General features: G+C 42.1%; 1 protein-coding gene across 2 annotated transcripts in view; it reads left to right on the forward strand.

The window, feature by feature from the left end:
* The window catches only part of nr3c2 (nuclear receptor subfamily 3, group C, member 2), an 86399-nt gene that overhangs the window by 41520 nt on the left and 24729 nt on the right, over positions 1-20150 (forward strand). For both annotated transcript variants that reach the window (XM_085276549.1, XM_085276550.1), the window contains one exon: positions 10440-10567. In XM_085276549.1, coding sequence (XP_085132675.1) covers positions 10440-10567 — 128 coding nt within the window. The remainder of the gene's footprint in view (positions 1-10439; positions 10568-20150) is intronic.

Raw genomic sequence — 20150 nt, forward strand, 5'->3', positions numbered from 1 at the left:
AGTAAAGCGCTATATAAATACAGGCCATTTACCATTTATATTGTCTCTGCACACAGCAAGCACACATCTCTTTGTGCAACATGTGAAATAGACTTTGGCATTAGAGCAAGTCCGGGTACTGGGCAGTGATGGCCAGGTGCATCTGGTGCATGATAGAGATGCAAGAGGTAAATATGCTTGATTTGCTGAATCATGTAATTACACCTGCACCGCTGAGCTCCTCGTATTTCTTTTTTCATGAAAACAGTATTAAGTGAAATCATTCAGCTATTCTGTTTCCTCTTCGTTAAAGCCTGTCTGGTCAAGTTTCACTTTGTTTGAAATGAGAAATCAGAGAGTATTTGTTTTCTGTTTGTCACGCTGCTTAAAACATTTCATAGCATAACAGCAGGAACAAGGTGAGACAGCTTCACAAACATGACACGCGATACTTCTTTATCTTCGCTGCAGATGCTCGCCGAATGTGAATAAAGTTACAGAGTGAGAGTCGGAAGACTTAGGCATCTGTTGGTTTTAGGTTTTAAGGGGTGACCTTGATCAAAGATCAACTGGGTGTCGGATTAAACTGTGGTTAGGGTTGTTGTCATGCAGAGATTAGCCGAGAGTGAGATTAGTCAGCACAAGCATATGTGTACCTTTGATGATTCACTTTAGGTTCTCCTTTTTTGCAGTAGTTTTTCTTTTTTTTAATGTGAGAACCTAATTGCACTATGTCCGTCAGCAGGTGTTGCATTGTTCATCCAGAGACCATCTGGGCCTGTAATCCTTCGGAGATGAACACCAACATTGTGTGTGTGTGTGTGTGTGTTCATCTGTACCAAATGTATGGGACCTTTTGTACTTGTGAAGTCCGAATTGTTAAGTTGACCTTTTAGGGAGTAAACATTTATAATGAGCAGGCTCAGTGCTCCTGGACAAACTGTAGACATGATTCTTTGAACTATTCATTGTATCCGCTTACAGTTTTGGTTAATGTGCATTAGCTTATTGTCTTGGAGAAGAAAAAAGAAACACAAAACTGTGAAATATGGAAACTTTTCTAACCGACTACCTTGTTGAACTGCTCCTAGGTGCATAGAAGTCTAAAGAAAATATGTGAGGTTTCACTGTTGTTGTTTCTTCTATCCATATACAATCATTACCTGATTGGCTCCTGATTGTTGCTGTCTGGAGCAGTTTGACTAAGTGGCTGAAAGCAGGCAGGAAGGAGACTCCGAGCAGTTCGTAAGACTGCTCTTCTGCTGTTGAACCTGTCAGATGCTATAGAAACGCTGACTGACTGGAGAGGAGCTCACAGCAGCCGACATGCAGAATGTAAGCTGTGGTGTTAACCACCTGGATCTCGGCCAACCCCAGACTTGGTTTTGGCTCCTGTGCACAGCCAGCTTCTTGAGGTTGAGGTTTCATACCCTGTGACTTTAGTGAGCCGCTTGACTATTAGCTCTACATACAATAAAGCCCCTAAATAGATCCACTTGACAGCCCCATTGCTAACTCTGTCTCTCAGTATATATCTTAATGTACTATGGCTTGTGTGTGCAGCGTTTTCCCTTGTATATACACTGGACTCCCTGTCTGCTCATCTGACACGTTTGTCCTGGCAGAATTGTAAATGACTGGTGGGTGTTAAGGATGATCACATGTGACAGCCAATGCATAGGGTTGCTGGCAACATGTGTTAGCGCCAGTGTACATTAACCTACATTCAGAGTGAGGCCTTTTTGAATCACTAGGGAAAGGAAAAGGTCATCTCTTGAATAAAATATTCTGGCACATTTCATTTCTCTGCACTCACAAGCTCAGTTCTTTTACATTTACATGCTTTAGAGTTGAAATGCCAACCTTTGGCCTATGATATACTTTCATTTTATTCAGTAGACCCTTCTTGCTCACAGGAAGGTCAATGTAAACAGGAGTCAGCTGCGTACTAACTGTTGCTAGAAAGTGGAGAACAGAGGTTAATGAGTTTGTGGCATGGAGGTGGCTCAGGTCAGGGCTGATCCCTTAAAGATAATCTCCCTGTCTAGGGATTTGTTTTTCTCATTTGTCCTAGGGCCTCTAAGCTGAGTTTGGAGGTCACTTCCTGTGCAGGCAACGGGGCCCAAATCTGGCTATAGACAAATAGTACGTAAGGAGCCAGGTACTGCTCAGAGTTGGTGGAAGAGAGAGTGAGAGAGAGCACAGTAAGCAGGAAATAAAGCTGAAACATGAACATCAAGGGAGGTCGGGGCTAGAGTTTATTCATGCCACTGAAATCAAAGGATTTGCTTCTGTAACAAAACCAGATTTATCAGCGTGACTTTGAAGTGGTCCATTTGTGTTTTCCTTCGTGGCAGTGAGTTTGATTCAAGTCATTCCCGAGCCGTGCTTCACAAAGGTGACGAAAACAACTTCCCCTTTGTGTATTTAGTTAGATTTAAGCCAACTGTCCTGCTTATTTTTGCAGTTATCACATAGGTTTAGGTTGGGGAGGGAAATGCGAGTTCGGGTTCTAATTGTGGAATTTCATGTTCCTTTGTGTGCTGAACATTTTGTGTTTATCACTGGCCCCTTGTTTGCATTGTTTCTCAATTTCCCATATCTGGAAGTCAACCTGATGCCCAACAATGAAGTTTCTCAACATGTCAGCCGAATTGTGTTCCCAGCTGTTTTGTGGCTGTTTTCCGATTCCAGTCCAGAGCAGCTTTGAAAACTGGCAGCTCAAAAACAGAAAATTAGCGAAGCGGCAACAGATTGGTGTGAGGAGCACGTGAGGAACTTAAGCTCTCCAGTGCTTTAAAGACAATGCTGCGGGACTCGAGGAGGTGGTTTGCCAAAGCTGCTGCAGAGCTCAGCAAATGAGTAGTAGGATTGTTTTGTTTGAATGAATTCAGCATAGTAAAAGCTGTTGCCTTTTTTTCTGTTGCGGGATTATTGAAAAATACATTTTACAGGTTTCTGAAGGCGAGTCCACTCAAGTCTGAAAAAGAACACTCCAAGTGGAGAAAGTTTTTAAGATGTGGGACTTGCACCCAAACTTCTGCTCATCCGTTGTCCGTATACATCATTTCTAAGGCAGGGGATGCAAGATGCATCTAAATTAAGTTTCTTGCAGTCCTGGATCTCTTTGGCCTGGTTCAAGCTTTGCACATTACCCCATGAACTCGGTGGACTGCGTGTGGTCAAATGAATGAGTGGGTGTGCTGACCCCTTGAACTCTATAGGAACTGTCTAGTTTTCGTGTAGCATTATGTAAAGATGAAATTTATCACAGCTACACTAAACTTTTAATGTAGAGTTTGAAAAGTATGGAAAGCATGCACACGAATATTCATTAGCAGCTCACCAAGGCTCACAAAGACTTTAAGCGTAACATATCACGCTCGTTTTTTTATTCTGGGACTCCACAATTGTGGCTTTGCATGATTCAGTTCAAGACTCTTTATTTTCATTATGCAAGCATAATGAAATTATGAAATTAAGCAATACTCCCTCACATGGCACATAAAAAGACTTCGATAACATAAATATAGTGACATAATATGAATACAAATACAACGAGACTTAATATTGGATGATGTATATACCTCAGGGTTGCTATCGTGTGAAGGTGAGCAGTAGAAAGTGAGTTGTTTTGCATATTATAAAATGATTCACAGTTTATTCTTAAAAAAGTCCTTACCTATTCAGTGTATTTAAATACATTTTTTAACGTAATGTAAAGTGATCTTGCGATACAGAGAAAAAAATTCCCTCAAGTAAGCGCTTGGCGACAAAAATCTTAACAGAAATAAACCGCAGAGCAAACCAAGCTCAGGAAGGCTCTCCATCTGCCTCAACCAGTCTGGGTGAGAGGAGAGTGGAAAAGAGAGAAAAGATTATTTAACTCATTCTGCCTGTTATGCAGCTCCTGAGTTGAGCCTCTGCCTGGAAAGAGGCAATATTAGGGCTCCTTAGGCCATCGTTTCTAAAGGTCAGCTTTATTCTGATTGGTCAACTTCAGGAAGCCAGCCAAGGGGCAGCACCTTAACCCCGTGAACGCTAACTCATCCTTTGGTTGGTGTGAAGGTTCTTAAAAAAAAAACACTATGCAGCTATCCATCCATCTTCTTAACCGCTTGTCCGGTTCAGGCTTGTGGGAGGGCTGCAGCCTATTCCAGCTGTCATAGTGCAAAAGGCAGATTATAGCCTGGATAAGTTGCCAGTCTATCTAACATGCAGAGAAAGACCACCATTCAACACTCACGGCCAATTCAGAGTGAACATTTAACCTAAAACGCATGCCTTTGGACTGTGGGAGGAAGCCGGAGTCACCGGAGGAAATCCACGCAAGCACAGGGAAGAACTTGCAAGCTCCACGCAGAAAGGCCCCGGCCAGCTGGCGGATTTGAACCCAGGACCTCGCTGCTGTGAGGCGACAGCGCTAAGCCCTGCAACCAAGTAATATATTTTCACTTACTTGAGTGGAAACTGGCAACTTCTCAAACCCACCCATAAACGTTCAAGCCTGATCTGAGTGAGCAGCACAAATATTCACAGTAACAAAGACGACAGCAGCACATCTCAGCTCGGTAAACAAAACATTCGCTACCTGATGCACGAAATATTTGCCCTGTGCTGTAAATAGGTGTAAGTGTGGAAAATGTGCTTAAATGTCATCTCCTATCCTAAAACATGAAAGGTAATGTAGCTAGTAAAATGTTTTTGTTTGTTTTTTTTCTCCTGTTGTCACCAAACAAACGTATGGTAGCACCACACACCGACAGTTATTTGCATGCTGGGATAATTTAATTGCTTATAATACAACTTAGATTATGAATACAAGAAGATCACCATATAAAGAAATGTGTGGCAAGATCAGAGTAGCCTGAAGCCTGAGCTTTTGGTTCAGGAGAAGTACTCAGAAATTTGGATACCTAAAATAAAAGGTGCAACATAAAAAGCAGGAATGAAGTTTTGGGCATCCGCTGGCTTCCCAGTGTCTAATTTTATACTGGATGCATGCGATCAGTCCCTCTCTGTCCTCAGCAGGCACGAATTACAGGAGTTTCCAGCCATGATAATCCTCCTCACCAGATAATAACAGCCTGCCACATCTTTCTGAGATTCATGCCCGCATGCTTTACCACTTAGCCAAAATATCTCAGGTGATTAATTTCATTCAATGCGGGTGACGGTGAGGAATTAAGATGAGGTTGAAATGCTCAACGGCTCCGGCCACTCTAAACCCGGTGAGTTATCCTCCCGCTGCTCTAAAGGTACCCACTGCTTGTGTAAAAACAAAGCCTCTGGGCCCTTCAGCTGCAGCTGCACGCTAAAGAAAAGGTTAAAGTTGGGCCAAAAAAAGCGCCTGTGATGTTTGTAAGTTGTTTATGGAATTTGAAAACAGGTACAGCTTCAGACATGTTGAGTCCAAACTGGATACTGTGTAGATCAGAACGATAGCGTCGTCTGTAACCTCCCGTCGACCAAGGCGGTGTGAACGCCTTAAGAGGGCGGCGTGTCTGCGTGCGTGTGTGCATTTCTACGCCTTTGTTTACAGTCAAAACAGTGGATTTCTAAAAGGAAGATAAATGTGATTTCGCTGTCATGGGTAAGGTCACCTAAAGTTTGCGGGAATAATCCATGGAGGCGAGACAACATGACAGCTTTGGGTTTAACATGAGGAATGCAAACACGGCTGACATAATACATATTATTTGCTGTTGCTATACTCACATAAGCCCTGTAGTTTGACTCTTTGTCAATTGTAATGTAACAAGAAAAAAGTAAAGGCAATAAACATTCACAGGTGTGCTAAACATCTTAAGGCTGATTCCTCTTTCTTAACCAAAAGCAGCAGTCAGAGTAGATTATACTGTAACCTTAACACATGTGTAACACAAGCCTAGCAAAGAGGAAATCTCATATTTCTGTATGCTCAGGTACTCTCTGCCCAATGCCAGGGTCACCTTCACCAGGAAAAATAAATCCCTTGTGGCTCATTAACACTACCCATAAGACCTCTCTCCCTTTGAGAGGCGGCGAGTGGGTGTCAGCCTAATGTTTATACTGTCTGCTCATGGTTATGTAAGCCATTTCGTCCTCTTTCTAACTAATCTACCTTTACCTTTCCCAACATGCCAAGTTATGCGTTACATAAATATTCTTTGAACTGGTCTAGCTTAAGGTTTTTCAGCATGCCAGGGTGTGTATTACATAAATATTGTAGGCCAGACTGTAGAGAGGTACTGTACCGTGGAAGCTGTTTTTTCTTTTCCCTTTTTTCTCTTTCCAGAGTCAAGGATGCTTCTCTTTCATGAAGGGCAGGTTCAGGGAGGCCGTGGCACTTAATCAGCCTCTAGAATGAGCGAGTCAGTGCGTTTATCTTTACAGTAGGCGGCCGGCTGTACAGCGGTGTAAACACAGTTCAGCACACACGCGTGTGTTTGTGTGCGACAGGCGGTGTAACATGCGTGATGAGGACATTGTTTCTCTGTATAACAGTGCCCTGTCTGTGGTTCACTCGCTTGTTTACTGACGCTGTCATGCTAATGTACTTACAGCATGCGGGTCACAGGGTTCATTTCTAACCACGAAGCCTCGCTGCCGTCCATCATAAAGCCGTTTCGTGCCCAGTTATTCACCCATAATGATGTTATCTTGATAAAGCCAGAATAACTGGACTTCCTCTATATGTCTCCCTCGTTCGTTAGTTTTCTTCAACGGCGTGGTTTCTATAGCAACTAATTGTTTTTGTTATGCCTTAGTCAAATGATTGCTGCCCCTTTGTTGTGACCTGTATTGACCTTTTTTTATGGCTATCGGAGGATTTGCACTAGGGCCAAAGAAGACTCCTTGATAAAAAAAAAGAGAGACCAGCTGTGAGTGACTGCAGTCATTATCAGTTTTCCGGGTTCTGATAAATCTGTGGCTAAAATGACCATCCTTCCTGGCTGTAGCTCTTAATGACTGAGCATTCCTGCTGCAGCTGAGAGAGGGTGGAGATATTTGAACCATTTGAAGAATGCTCTCAGTGTGACATCCGAATTACTCGTAAAAAAAAAACCCCACAAAAAAAACACGAGGCCAATTTGAGCAACATCTGTCCTGTGGTTTGGTCTTCACACAGTTTGGTGGGCGCAGTGGGCTTTTCTCAGCCTTCAAGATAACATGCTTCTTTTCATTTTTGGCTTTTTCATTAATATCTTCCCCAAGCAGCACGTTGGTCTGATAAGGAGGGAGCAAGAGCAAGTAGAAGACACACATTTCTGTTTGTACATTTTGGTGGGAAGAATCGGGCATTGTGTACTCGTACTCATCTGGGCCCTCATGGGAAATACACAGCAACTAAATCAGTTGTTAGCTTTGTGTGTTATCTTTTAAGATGAAAGGACACTGAAAACAATGAAACTGCTGCCCTGGGGTTTCAGTTAGAAGGGGAAAAAAAGCAACTGGAGCGAAGAATGAGACCTTTGATCTGTGCAGTCAGTCCCATTGAGTTAGTCTGAGACTGTACCCAGAAATAGAGAAGACAGGGGTCAAGAAAAGAAAAGAAAAAGGCCCCGTTCCCGGTTCACAGCAGTTGCCTGCAGAAGTTTCTGCAGAAACAATCATCCTGTGCATTGTTTTAGAACTATTATTAGGGCTACCCTCCCAAAAAAAGAACATCTGTACTAAGTCACCATTAACTCTGCTTTCTGACTCCGTTTTTTTTGTCTTCATTCAAGATGAAATGTGACACGAGGCTGTGGGAATTAACATTTTAGACATCTAGCTTTAACAAGACATTTCACCAAGTTGCACATCATCATTCAAGTTTCATCAAAGCAGACATAAACTGTGACCACTTAATATTTCAAGCCACTAAATTGGCAGGCCAAAAAACAGGAAATTCATTCATTTGTTGTGTTCTTGTGGCCCAGTAGTCAAAGATAGACACACAAAATATAACCACTATATCCCCATTTTGGTTTCAGCTAGGGGCCATAATTGCATTTACTGTAAGCTTATAAAAAATTGTTACAAAATTGCTAATATTCTTTGTATATGCTGCACGTGTAAACTGTAGGCTGCTAAAAGCGGCTGATTTGGGAATGTCTGGCTGCTCGTTTTTGGTTCTGGGCTACTGGCAGACGTTGGTGCACAGTCACTGCAGCCTGGCCTGTCTGCTCTGGTTTCATAAGCAGAGAGAGCAAATGACCTATATACTTCTCTGAGGGAGGGGAAGTCACCTTGTTGGTGGACCAGCAGGCAGGCAGGCTGGCACGCAGCGACAAGGCTTTAATGTGCGGCACTATTAAAAGGTTGACCACTGACTCGATATTAGAGGCATACTTTAGAGAGACCTCTCATCTGCTCCTCGTGTTGCTCTTGGCCGTGAAACTTTCCGGGGCTGTTTTTCTTGGATTGGATTGTCTTCCCCTTAATGCAGTTTGGTGATGGTGTGAAAAGGCCAATGTATGGGGGGAATATTCTGCATATAAACATGCTGGAAACACATCTTGATACGTATTCGATTTGTGCACGCACACTTGCACTCACATTAAGCTGAAACCGTGAGGCCCGCTGCCAGAAAGATCAAGTCAGACAAACACCTCACCAGAGACTCCTCTAAGCGTCCTAACAAATTGAATGTGTGTGTAGATGGACAAGAGGGAATTAGATCAGTGGTCCTGATTGTATCTGAGTGTGCTGTTGCTGTACCCCTTTCCAGCTCGTCCCCTGGAGGAAATGCGTGTGCATGAGAGAAAGAGACTGGGAAAGAGACAGAGAAAAGGGGAGGGGGGAGAGAGAGAAAGAGAGCGCTTGGCAGCTGGTTTGATGAAGGATGTACGGAGAATGTTAACCAGACAATCACCTTGCATCTTATTGATTGAGATGGAAGAGAGGTAATTAGCACAGAAAAGAAGGGGAAGCTGAGGCCACTTTCAATGTTTTGATACAAGGTGTTCTCTCTTTGTACCAATCTACATATTGTGTTCTTTGTGTGTGTTTGAGCATGAAGGGAAACGTTTTGTTAAAGGTTATAGTGAATGTCCTGATTTTTTTTTTTCTGCTGTGTCTAGACGTGACAAAAACTTTTGTGCACGTAGAACGTAAATGTTAACCGGTTCACTCTATAGTACAGCTGTGCTGGTGGTTACTACAAGACAGCTGATTAATGTAGACCCGTTCCAGTTTTACTCAAACTATCAAATCTGCAGAACAAAGAGCAACACCTAAAACTCATTAGATTGAAATTTTATATTAAAATACTGTGAATTCAATACATATATAAGACAGGACTTTTTTTTTAGTTTGAAAATATAGTTTGTGGTCTTTTGCGAACTGGATAGGGTTTTTAAATGAGACTAAATGATGGGAAAAAATGTTAGTGTTACTTCATTGATAATACACAGTTGCCCGTGGTGACGATATATATCAGATTTATGGAAATGTTTCTTCTATCAGAAGAGATTTGGGTCTAGAACGCCACCTCGTGAATCAGTCCATCAGTATTTACAGATGTAAACTTATTTTTTTTAAAAAGTTACATCCAATTTAGAATCACTAATTAGCTTCTACCGTCTCGATTCTCGATCTTTTATCCAACATCTTCCTGGAATGGTCCACATTTAGGCTTGGCAGACAGAAACATTATATAAAAATAATGATCTTTCTTCAGGTGGAAACTGACAGCACACATCAGGTTTTACCAGTGACACTCCTCGCCATGACCCTCATGGTCTCATTTTCAGGAGTGGGTAAACTGCAAGTCTTAACTAATTCTCCCATTTAACAGCGCATTAGTAAGAACATACTGTTTATCCTGCGATTTAATGAGCCTGTAATGGCAGGAATCAGTCAGTGGTAAAAGAAGTAAATGATGCCAGAGTAAACAACGCCTTAGATCAGCAGACTCATCACTCGTGTTGTCTTGCCTGTTTGTTGCGTTGTTTCGAGTAAATTCAACACGTCATGCTATTTACAGTACAGCACACGTCAGTGCTGAATCACACCTGCGATCTTTGGCCTTGAACTCGATATATAGTTTTACCTATAACACAGTAGGGCTTTTGTTCCACTGTGGTTTTTGACATTTTAGTCCACCTCTGAATTCTTTTTCCAGTCCGGTTTCATGCCAGAGAAGAGGTGTTTTGGATCCCACTTAAATTTGACACCCTGCTCTGTTTCTCTCTGCTTATTGAATTTAAATAATCTCCTCTATAATTCTTTCAGTGTCATCCTGGTAAGCTTGGAGAAACCATAAATCCGAGGAGCGTAAAGCCCTCCTCTCCCGGTTGGCAGACATTTTTATGGCTAGCCACATTGTGCTGCTACTGTCAGTGGGTTGTAAAAACCCAAGAATGTTTCACAGTGCGCATCATGCCGTAATGCAGATGGGAAGGGGACAGTCAGCCCTGGTTTTATTGTTGACTTTTGAGTATTCCTTGTTAATTTATGCCTCGTCTGAAGAACTCTTATGTGTGTCCTTTCAGCTCGCCACTGAGACAACCGTCCTCGACGGCCAAAGTGTGCCTGGTTTGTGGAGATGAGGCATCAGGTTGTCACTACGGCGTCGTAACATGCGGAAGCTGCAAGGTCTTCTTCAAAAGAGCTGTGGAAGGTATGGCATCGTCCCACGTTTAGATGAGATGTCACTGGCTTGAGCTTAAAACCCTGCAGATTAAGCAAACACAAGGGAGTGCAAGAAAACATTACCACCTCTCTGACAAGATAATAAGTAAAACAGCAAGCAAATCAAGAAACATATCGACCAGTTGATAGCACACACAGTATGCAGCATAAGAAACACACAGCGAGTACAGGAAACAGGCAAACAGAGAGATTGGTACAAGCCAAGTACACAATAACCGCATTTGTGGCAACACAAAAAATAATGAACAAGTAATTGGCTGAATCTAGGTATGGAGCCATTATCTTTTGATTGCTCTTTTGGAACAACATTGATGATTAGTTGACGTCAGTGTTTTTGTATCTGCAGCATATGCAGCCTTATGTGTTTTCAAATTGGCGAATGTGTTTCTTAATTGATGTTCTAGAAATTCTACTGCAACTGTCCTTTGAAGCACCGCTCCTCTCTAAAACAGAAATAAGGATCATTATTAGGTTATTTACATTATTATGTAAATAACAAAATAACTTAAAGCAAAAATTGGGAAACGTAAAATCTGAAGTCTTTATATTAAGGGCCATCAGTCAAACAATACTGTTTGCTCTGGGTCTAAACAGAGCGTGTTGTGTGTGACGCCTTCTTTTGCGCATTGAGGGTTCACACTAGAGCGCGTTTGCTGTCGCATTTTATTTGTAGTGTGAACAAGCAGACAAAAAAAAAAATCGGATTTGATCCAAAAATCGGAATTGAGCATTAAGACCTGCAGTGTGAACGTAGCCTCAGACGCTAGTTCCGTTTGCCTCTTTTCGTTGCTGTGCTTTGGACTCTCATATTTTTTATACAGGAAAAAAAGAAAAGACACATTAATACTGTTCTATTACGTTGCAGGAATTTCTAATTAATTATTTCACTCAATATCAGATAAATGAAGAGAATCGCTTTAACTGACAATTACAACTCTCAGACTTATTGGCCAATATTCTGCTTATTTGGAGGATCTTATACCAGAGTGATATGCTATGAAGGACACTAACAAAACTTCAAACCCAGTCTGAAATAATAGGTATGACATCGATGGTAACCATCTTTCTTTGTTAAGCCGTGCTTTCTGTTTCACGCATCATGTGACTCTTCTTCTACGCAAGACTATCCTTATGAGTGTCGCCTACTGCAATCAGAGATACTGTTAAATGGTGATGACAAAGTGGTGAAATTAAAATTCAACAAATTCTGTAAGGTACACAAAATATAACAGTAAAATGCAACACACAACAAATAAGATGGAAATTAGACCAGAAAAGTGCATTCAGCCATTCACACCTATTCACACCAGCTTGCTTTCTATGCTGAAGTGCTTTTATCTAATGTTCACTCACATTCAGAGCAACTTGGGTACTTTGACATGTAGACTGGAGCAGTCATGGATTGAACCGCCAACATTCCGATTAGAAGATGACCTCCTATACCTCCTGAGCGACAGCCACCCCATCCATTCATTCTCCTCCGCTTATCCAATTCAGGGTTTCGTGGGGCGAGCTGAAGCCTATCCTAGCTTTCACAGTACGAGAGGCGGGTACACCCTGGACAGTCGCAGGGCTAACAGAGCGAGACAGACGACCATTTGCACTCACATTCACACCTATAAGCAATTTAGAGTCAACAACTAACCTAACCCCACTAACTGCATAACCCTGCCAGGTTATGTGTCCAGCACAAGTTACCACGGTGATTTATCCAGGTAAAAAGACGGATGACTTTAATCTCACGTTGTAATGTGCCTCTTATGTTAGGTAGGAGCTGGGGAAAATGTTAATGAGAAAAATGGTATAAGTCATTTTCAGATGTAACAACAACATTTTAAAGAGCTCACTTAAACAAGGACATGGTGGCAAGTTGCTCTTTCCACACATTCAGCACACTGTACTTTGCAAGAATTATTACCCATAGTTGCTTTTTAAAATTTCCACCATACTGTTGCATCTATGCAACAAACTACTGTTTAATCTCACTAGACCATCTGTTTATTTATTCCTAAAATATCATTAAAATGACCAAAATTAGGCATTACATTTATAGAGTGAGTCATCGGGGAAGAAAAAAGCAATTCAGTAGGTTAGTCTCCAGCAGCAGCCCTTTATGTTATATTTAGCTTGGGGAAAATCAGCACCAGTCATAATGTGCTTTTCATGTTGTGCCTGTTGCCTGAGGCTTTGGCCTAACTCATTTAGATGAGTGTTTGAATGCAAAACACACTTTTACAGACCCAGTGAAAGCGGGGGGGAAAAACAGGAGCAAACAAGGCTGCTAGCCAGCCAGCCGTCAGGCCCTCTAGGTGTTTTCCTGACCATTGAAGGAATTGCATTCATTCCCAATCAAATCATGCCTTAATTTGATGATATTTACACACCGTCATTACGTAGAGACCTAAAACCAGATTATGTGTCTGGGGTTATCGAATCAGACGTGCCGTTGTTCTTGCTTCAAGCCTGTCTGGCACAACGCCGGCGGCAGACACTCAAGATCGGATTTTGTGCGGGAGCGCTAGTCAGGTGAGGCACCGGAAAGTGCTCACTTCTCTTTGTAATTACGGTGCTAAAACCGTATTTTTTGGTCTTATAAAAACACAGAAAAGGCTTCAGTGATTGCATAATGCCTTTCAAATTTAACACGGTGATCCTTACATTCATATTTTCTCAATATTCAGTATTTCTCGGGGGGGGGGGATTTCCTCTTGATTCTGCACAACCAAAAAAAGAAAAAAGGCAACTGTGCAAACTATGAAAGCAACCCCTAGAGTGGTGTTATGTCATCAAGTTTGCATGAGACATGTGAGCTTTTACCTTACTTTACCCCCCTCAATAGCTACTGCTGCCGCTGCTGAGGTGGATGGAGAGCGAAGCAAAGGATGAAAATAGTGAGAGAAGGATTTTGCAAAGGGAGGAGAGATAGAGGACGGTGAAACGGATACAGCGAGGGAGGAGGGGGAGGAAGGACAAAGAAAAAGTCAGACGCAGATCGAGATAAAGAGAGGAGGAGCTGGGAGTAAGTAACATGGAGAGGGATGGAAAATGATGTGTCAGCAGCGAGTGCCGGAGAGGTGTAAGTCAGGACGTGAGGAGACGTTTCACTCCGCCCCTCTCCCAGTATTTCCTCCTCCTTCTCCTCCTCTTTTCTCTCAAAGTTAAAAACTTAGACTTGGCATGGGAGATATAAAAGAAGACTGCAGAGAGTGGGCATCTGTACAAGGGGAATAATCCAGCCCATGCTTAATTTCTTTTGGCACGGCCTGCCTCGGGGGACACAAGTTTTCGGTCGGCTGTAGCTCATTAGACGACTAACTGGCTCACAGCCCTTACTACAGAGCTAGCATTCTGAAGCCATCAACAAATCAGATGATATTCTGTGATTGTGAAGAGTCTGGTTTTCTCTTTACTCGAGTCATATAGGTCATTGCTAGGTAGCTTTTCTTCTCTTTTTTAACATCACTGGGCCTCAGCACGGTTATCCTTTTGAAGTCTACGTTTTAGATTTACATTTAGACCATCTGTTTGGAATATCTATTGGCCACATGGGCCCTTCACTGTCCAAATCTGTTCACTTACAGTTCTCCTCAAGAGGACTAATATTCATTCCACTTAATGTTGTCATATCTACCAGAAGGTGCTGCCAACTGTACACTATAAAGTTTAGAACCATGAGCCTGTGAAATATATATTAATATTAAATTAGGTGTTGAGAACTCTCTGGCTCCCAGTTTGCCGAAGAAAAAAAAAACAGCCCTCGGTTCATTCTTACCTCACAACATACAGTATGCATTAATATGATTTATTAAAATGTATTTATTATTATATATTAACATTAATTGCTCTAATTGCTAACGCTCACGGGATAAATGTATATCAGAGGCACTGCATGAGAAACATATGGCACTTACATAATCCCCAATAGCAATCAGTGGGAGAAGTCCATCACGCCAAAGCGGGCATTTTGCTGATTACTGGGAAACATATAAGCCAATCAAGTTGCTACATTAAAAGTTGAAGTTTACGACACTTTGTACCGTGTGGGGGCAAACGTTTCTATTCGTAGTGCAGATGTAGATAAGTGCTCTTATCATTTGTCTTGACTTACTGTGTTAGTAGTGTGAGTTAGCAGGACATTTGTTCAAGCTCTTTGGTGGGATGAGGCATCAAAGCGCCACGAGATGCTGTGTTGGCAGTCGGGGTTGAGCCGTTAATTAAATCACAATGCCGTGTATTTGTGCTTATGTGGAGCAATTATAACCTGCGGGAGGAAAAAATAATCATTTTTTAAACTTGTTGAATTGGCTGTTGACATTACAGCTATATCACTATTCATTTAGATAGTCCAAAATAACTCCCTGCTGGCTGCTGGTGGCAAAACGTCCTTTTAGAATACAGAGGGCAGCAACAACAACTCATTAGAGTACCTGCTGCTGCTGCCATTCATAGATTAGAACTACCCAACACAATGATAAGCAAAATGATATTTAAACACTGTGGTATACAGTACTGCGAATTAAGCTCAAACTACACATTTTGCTTCCACCCAGCTGCATTAGCACCATTCACTCAGCATCATTTTTGTCCTTTTAACAACAGGATACCACTGGTGACATAAATCATGGTGACAATGTAAAACCAAGGGAAAAGGTTTGTCACACAGGCCTAGAGACTGGTCTGCAACCATATGACAAACACATGAAGCCTAGTTGTGGTTGTTTCGGTCACTGGTATATTACTTCAGCTGTAGTTTTAATGAAACAGAAAAGTGTGACACAAACCAGAAATGTGGAAGGTTCTCTTTCAATTAACATATTTCACAAGGCACAACTTTTACTTTGAAGGTAAACTTTCTCCACTTCTGGATTGTTCGCATCACACTTTCCCAAAATGCACTATTTGCAGACCAATGTGAAGAACTACAAGCAACCGTGGCAACCTGCTAGGAACCAAATCAACTGCTAAAAGTTTGTTTTAGTTAGGGGTTTTTTTTTGTTTTGTTTTTTTGGTGCAGTAACTTCTTTGCATCTGATTTCACGAAGCAAGAAACATCAATTTCTGACTAACCAGTCGGGGAAAACATCTTTCCCTAGCAACCAGTGGTTGTATCACTTCCAATATGGCAGACAACTCTAGAGCAATGTGCGTATGACGCCTTGTGAGAAACCTCGATTTCATTTAGCTGTTTCTATCATTTGGCTGTTTCTTGTCCTGCTGTCTTGGACTGCAGTTGGCAATGACAGCCCTTCTTCTACAAATAAGATGTGCTGCAGAGATTCATTGTGAGCCTCAGGCCAGTTTAACTTGAACCTGACAAAGGTGGAAAGATAGTTCATGTGTCAGCACTGCAGAGCAGAACAGAGACTATATGGTTGGTTGCTGCAGTCAAAGCCAATAAGGTTGGAGTCTGTCCACGGGATCTTAATTTTTAATAATACACAAAAAGTATCTCAGTCTGTGGGAAAACTGCATTATTAAAACTACTGTACTCTGGATTATTCTGGCTAAAAGGCTGAAATAATGTTGGCATTTAGCCTGTAGAAACTGTCTACAAAGTGCAACACATAAAAAAATAAATAAAAAAAACCCCATCTCAGTAGTATTTAGTAACTACGTTCTCACACAGTGCTGTGACACCAATATTATCAGTACATAGATAAGCAATTACTACAAATAATCCAGTTTATCTTTTAGAGAATGGCAGCTATTGTTAGACATTTACTGTGTTTACCGTTACATCTGGCATGTTAATTGTCCGATAAATAAATATAGAATGACTTATGAAGCTCACAAGGCAGCTGTACTTATGTTATTGACTAAACTGTCATGCAAACCTGCAGTAAATGTCTTGCAGTTAACTCTTCAGGTTATGGATTAGTCCTGCGCTGCAGAAAACAACCCTCTGACATAAAACAGCGCTTTGTAAATATGTGCCATCGCTGCTAATGAAATGTGGAAATAGCTGAATGCATTCATATGTGCTTCTTTCCTGCTTTCACTCCTCTAAAGACAAGTTTGTTGATACAAGACAGCTGCACTCAATAAACGGCTCCATGTGGCGCATATTTGAAGCGTTCAGCGCCAACTTATTATTCGCATGTCATCAGTGGCTTGGCATGTCTGCTCCTCGTAATAATACCAGGTCATGCTTGGAGCTCACTAGCTGCTCTTACTGTTCCTCTTTCTTTTTCTTTTTTTAACTTTGGGTTTACGTGATACACGAGAAATTACTCAACCTTGCTACGCCCTCATTCAGCTCTAAAAATCCGACTGGGCCGTGGTTTCCGTGGCGCTCGTGTCAATCTGAAAAACTCATTCTTCCTTGCCTCCTCAGAGGAAGAGGTCGTCTGAGGACACGTCTTGCCCGGTTTCTGTTTGGATTGACAGCTCTGCTGTCCAATCCCGTTGCTCAGCTCAGGCTCGGGGGGGAGGGAGAAAGGCCTCCCTGCAGTGCCTCCTCGGTGAATGCTTCAGGTTGTGTGTGAAGGAGCTCATGTAACGACGGCTGGAGTCAGTGTTGTCCCGATCTCACCTTCCCCACATCACACATCCTTTAATCAGAAACTGCATAGCAAAGACACAACCGGAGGCACAAGAGGAAAGAAATTCAGGTGTACGGCTCGGGGTAAAAATGACTTACTCTAAGCATGTGTGTCGCCCCGATTGCAAATAGACCTGTAATGATATTAGAAGGGATATCTTATTACACTATTAAATACTGTTAAATTATGCATTCTTTTAGGAATATTCATATACATAAACAATACATGAGGGCTACAAATTATTTTTTATATTAAAATTGTGCACTTGAACAACATCTTGCACTGCAGACATATTATATTCTTGTTTAAGTGGTTGTTCACTATGTTCTATTTAATGCCTCATTTTAGCAATAAAAACAACATACATAACACTGTCTACTGTCCTATAAAGCCTGTTGTGGCACTAACAACTACACCATATGTTTTGGTGCTTGTGTGATGATATAACTCGCACTACTTCCTCCATGCCATCAGTTCCTCTGGCCTAGGCTGACCTGCATGTCTCCCCAGCGGATATAATCTGACCTCCATCTCTTCCTACTCCCTGGTGATACCTTTGTTCTGTGACTTCAATGTTGGTTACACCTTTTGTGCTCAACCAAATAAGGGCCGCCAATCTGATGGGCTTTATCACTGTCTTCACTGGTAATTGTTTTTTCTTTTTTTCTTTTTAAAGATACAGCACTAAGGGAGTGGCGTTACGTTAGAAAGTGCTGCTGCCGATATGCTGCTCTCTTCATTAAAAATAGGTATACCACCACAATTATGCAAGAATGTCTTCATCCTTTGCAGAGGCGATCAGGATACTTATCAATTTGCAGAGAATTATTTTCAAAACATGCTTTAGATGACAGAAAGTTTTCACATAGTTATATTGCAAGAAAAAAATGCCTAAAAGCTGGGACCACTTGGCATCATAGATTTAGTAGTTTTAAATAAGAGCACAAACCTAATTGTGTAAAGCCTCATCCAACACAGCTGTTTGTGTGCTGTCCAAAGAAGCGGAGTAGCGATGCCATTGCAAGGCAGTGATTTGCATACTGCTGGCTCACTGGTGACAACAATTACAACTCTGTTTTTTTTTGTTTGGTTTTTTTTTGTGTTTGCTATTTTGGTATCTGTGTAATGATAGGTTGCATAAACACCAATGAACCGTGATCACAGAATTGGCCAAATGCTTTGCTGGTCAATAATTAAATTACTGTCGTCCACGATTGCGTTCTTTAGTTAAGTCCACAGCAACGGTACCCAGTGAAGAAGTGTGCGTCCACTGGCAAGTGTTCTTCGGTGCCGTTATCCATGTGCGTCTGCATCTGTATTTGTGAGGTTATTGTCACAAACAGGGGTCTGACCACTTGTGTTTATTGGCTATTTAAATATGTCAGGTTAAAGGTTGTATTTTAGCAAAGGCCTGAAGCTGATTTTCGCTTTCGAGAGCAGCCGAACTGTAGCTTCCTGAGTGGCCAGAGTGCTGTAGGTCAATTGGAAAGAAAATTTCCTTCTTAGAAGAATTTCCTAGTAATGCATTGGTCCTTACATTCGTATTTTCTAAATATTTAATATTTCTCAGTTTTTATTATGGGAGTTTCCTCTTCATTCTGCACGAATCAAGAGGTAATTTAAAAGATAAACATGTTGCGCGAGTATATGTGAGCGCATGCACAGTGTGCATAAATAAATTCTCATGCTTGACACACACACACCTACACACAAACTCACACACAAAGTTGCACACGTATCCACCATCGGACTGCGACTTTGGCTGGCTCTTAAAGTGTGTTTCACTCTAACAATTATTAACAAGATTCACAGGAATGAGCCAAACAGTTGACACGAGGACTCCAGAGTTTCGGAACTGCCTTTCGGTCTGGCCTAAAGAGGCGCAAATGTGTGATTGTGTATACTGTAAACATGTGTGTGTGTGTGTGTGTGTGTGTGGATGAGGATGGGGGGGGGGTGCAGGGAATGGGATGGCTGCGTTGTGTATCCTGTGTCGCAGTTTACTGTTTTTTAGAGCAAGAAAAATGGGCTTATGTAACGGTCATGTGATTTAGCCAGAAATAGTGGTGGGGCTACAGCTGCTGCCTCTCCTCCTGCAGCTTGGTTCCTTGGCTTTTGGCAGCAGCCAGACAGACACACTGCGCACTACTCCCGCTAGCTCAGAAAACAACTTCTACTCAGTCCTACACACAAATACAGATACTGTACTGTAGGTGCAACAAAATGCAATGCACAGTAGCATTGTCGCTGGAGATAAACTGCATGTGAACGCCACACGGCGAGCTCCCGTACTAAAAGCATTGCAATCCACGACAGAAATTTTGCGTACTTTGAGAGAAACAAACAACTGACAACAAACGTGCAAGGGAAAATACGGAGCAATATGCACAGACATGCAAGCATTTGCATGCGCGCAACCATGTATGTGTTTGTGGGAGGGACACACAGTTTTAACATAAGCCCTGAGGGAGCTAAGCCTTATACTTAGGTCATTAGGGTCACAATGGCACACTGTACCACTCCACCCGGGTTGGGTTGTGATTTCAGTCCCTGTGTATGTGTGTGTGTGTTTATTTCTTTGTGGAATCAGATACAAGATTTGCATTATTTATTTATTTTATTTTTTGAAATTGCCAAGTGGAGCAGCTTTGGCTGTATGTGCATGTGTGCGCATGTGAGATAGTGAGAGTGAATGACTGTATGTGTGCATGTGCATGAGCCTGTCTGTGTGTGGGCGTATGGCGCTCTGAGGCTGGCGGACGTGTGGAAAAGGAGGGATGGAGACGCAGGCGTAGCGAAGGAGAAGAGTGGAGGAGGAGAGCGGAGCTGTACAGTGAAGAGCTAGTGGAGCGGAAGGAAGCTCTCTGAAATGGGAGATCATTGGGTTTAGCTCAGGGCTAGGCAGGAGGCAGGAGGGATTCTCGCCATGTTAGCATCACTGTCAGGAATAGTCTAGCTGCAGTCAGAGTCCTGGCTCCGGCGAATTCTAAAAACTCTCATGCTATTTAC

The sequence above is a fragment of the Mchenga conophoros genome, linkage group LG6, assembly GCF_057382185.1.
Source record: "Mchenga conophoros isolate Kocher_MC1m ecotype Shallow Benthic linkage group LG6, M_conophoros_male_GT1.1, whole genome shotgun sequence".
Taxonomy (NCBI): domain Eukaryota; kingdom Metazoa; phylum Chordata; class Actinopteri; order Cichliformes; family Cichlidae; genus Mchenga; species Mchenga conophoros.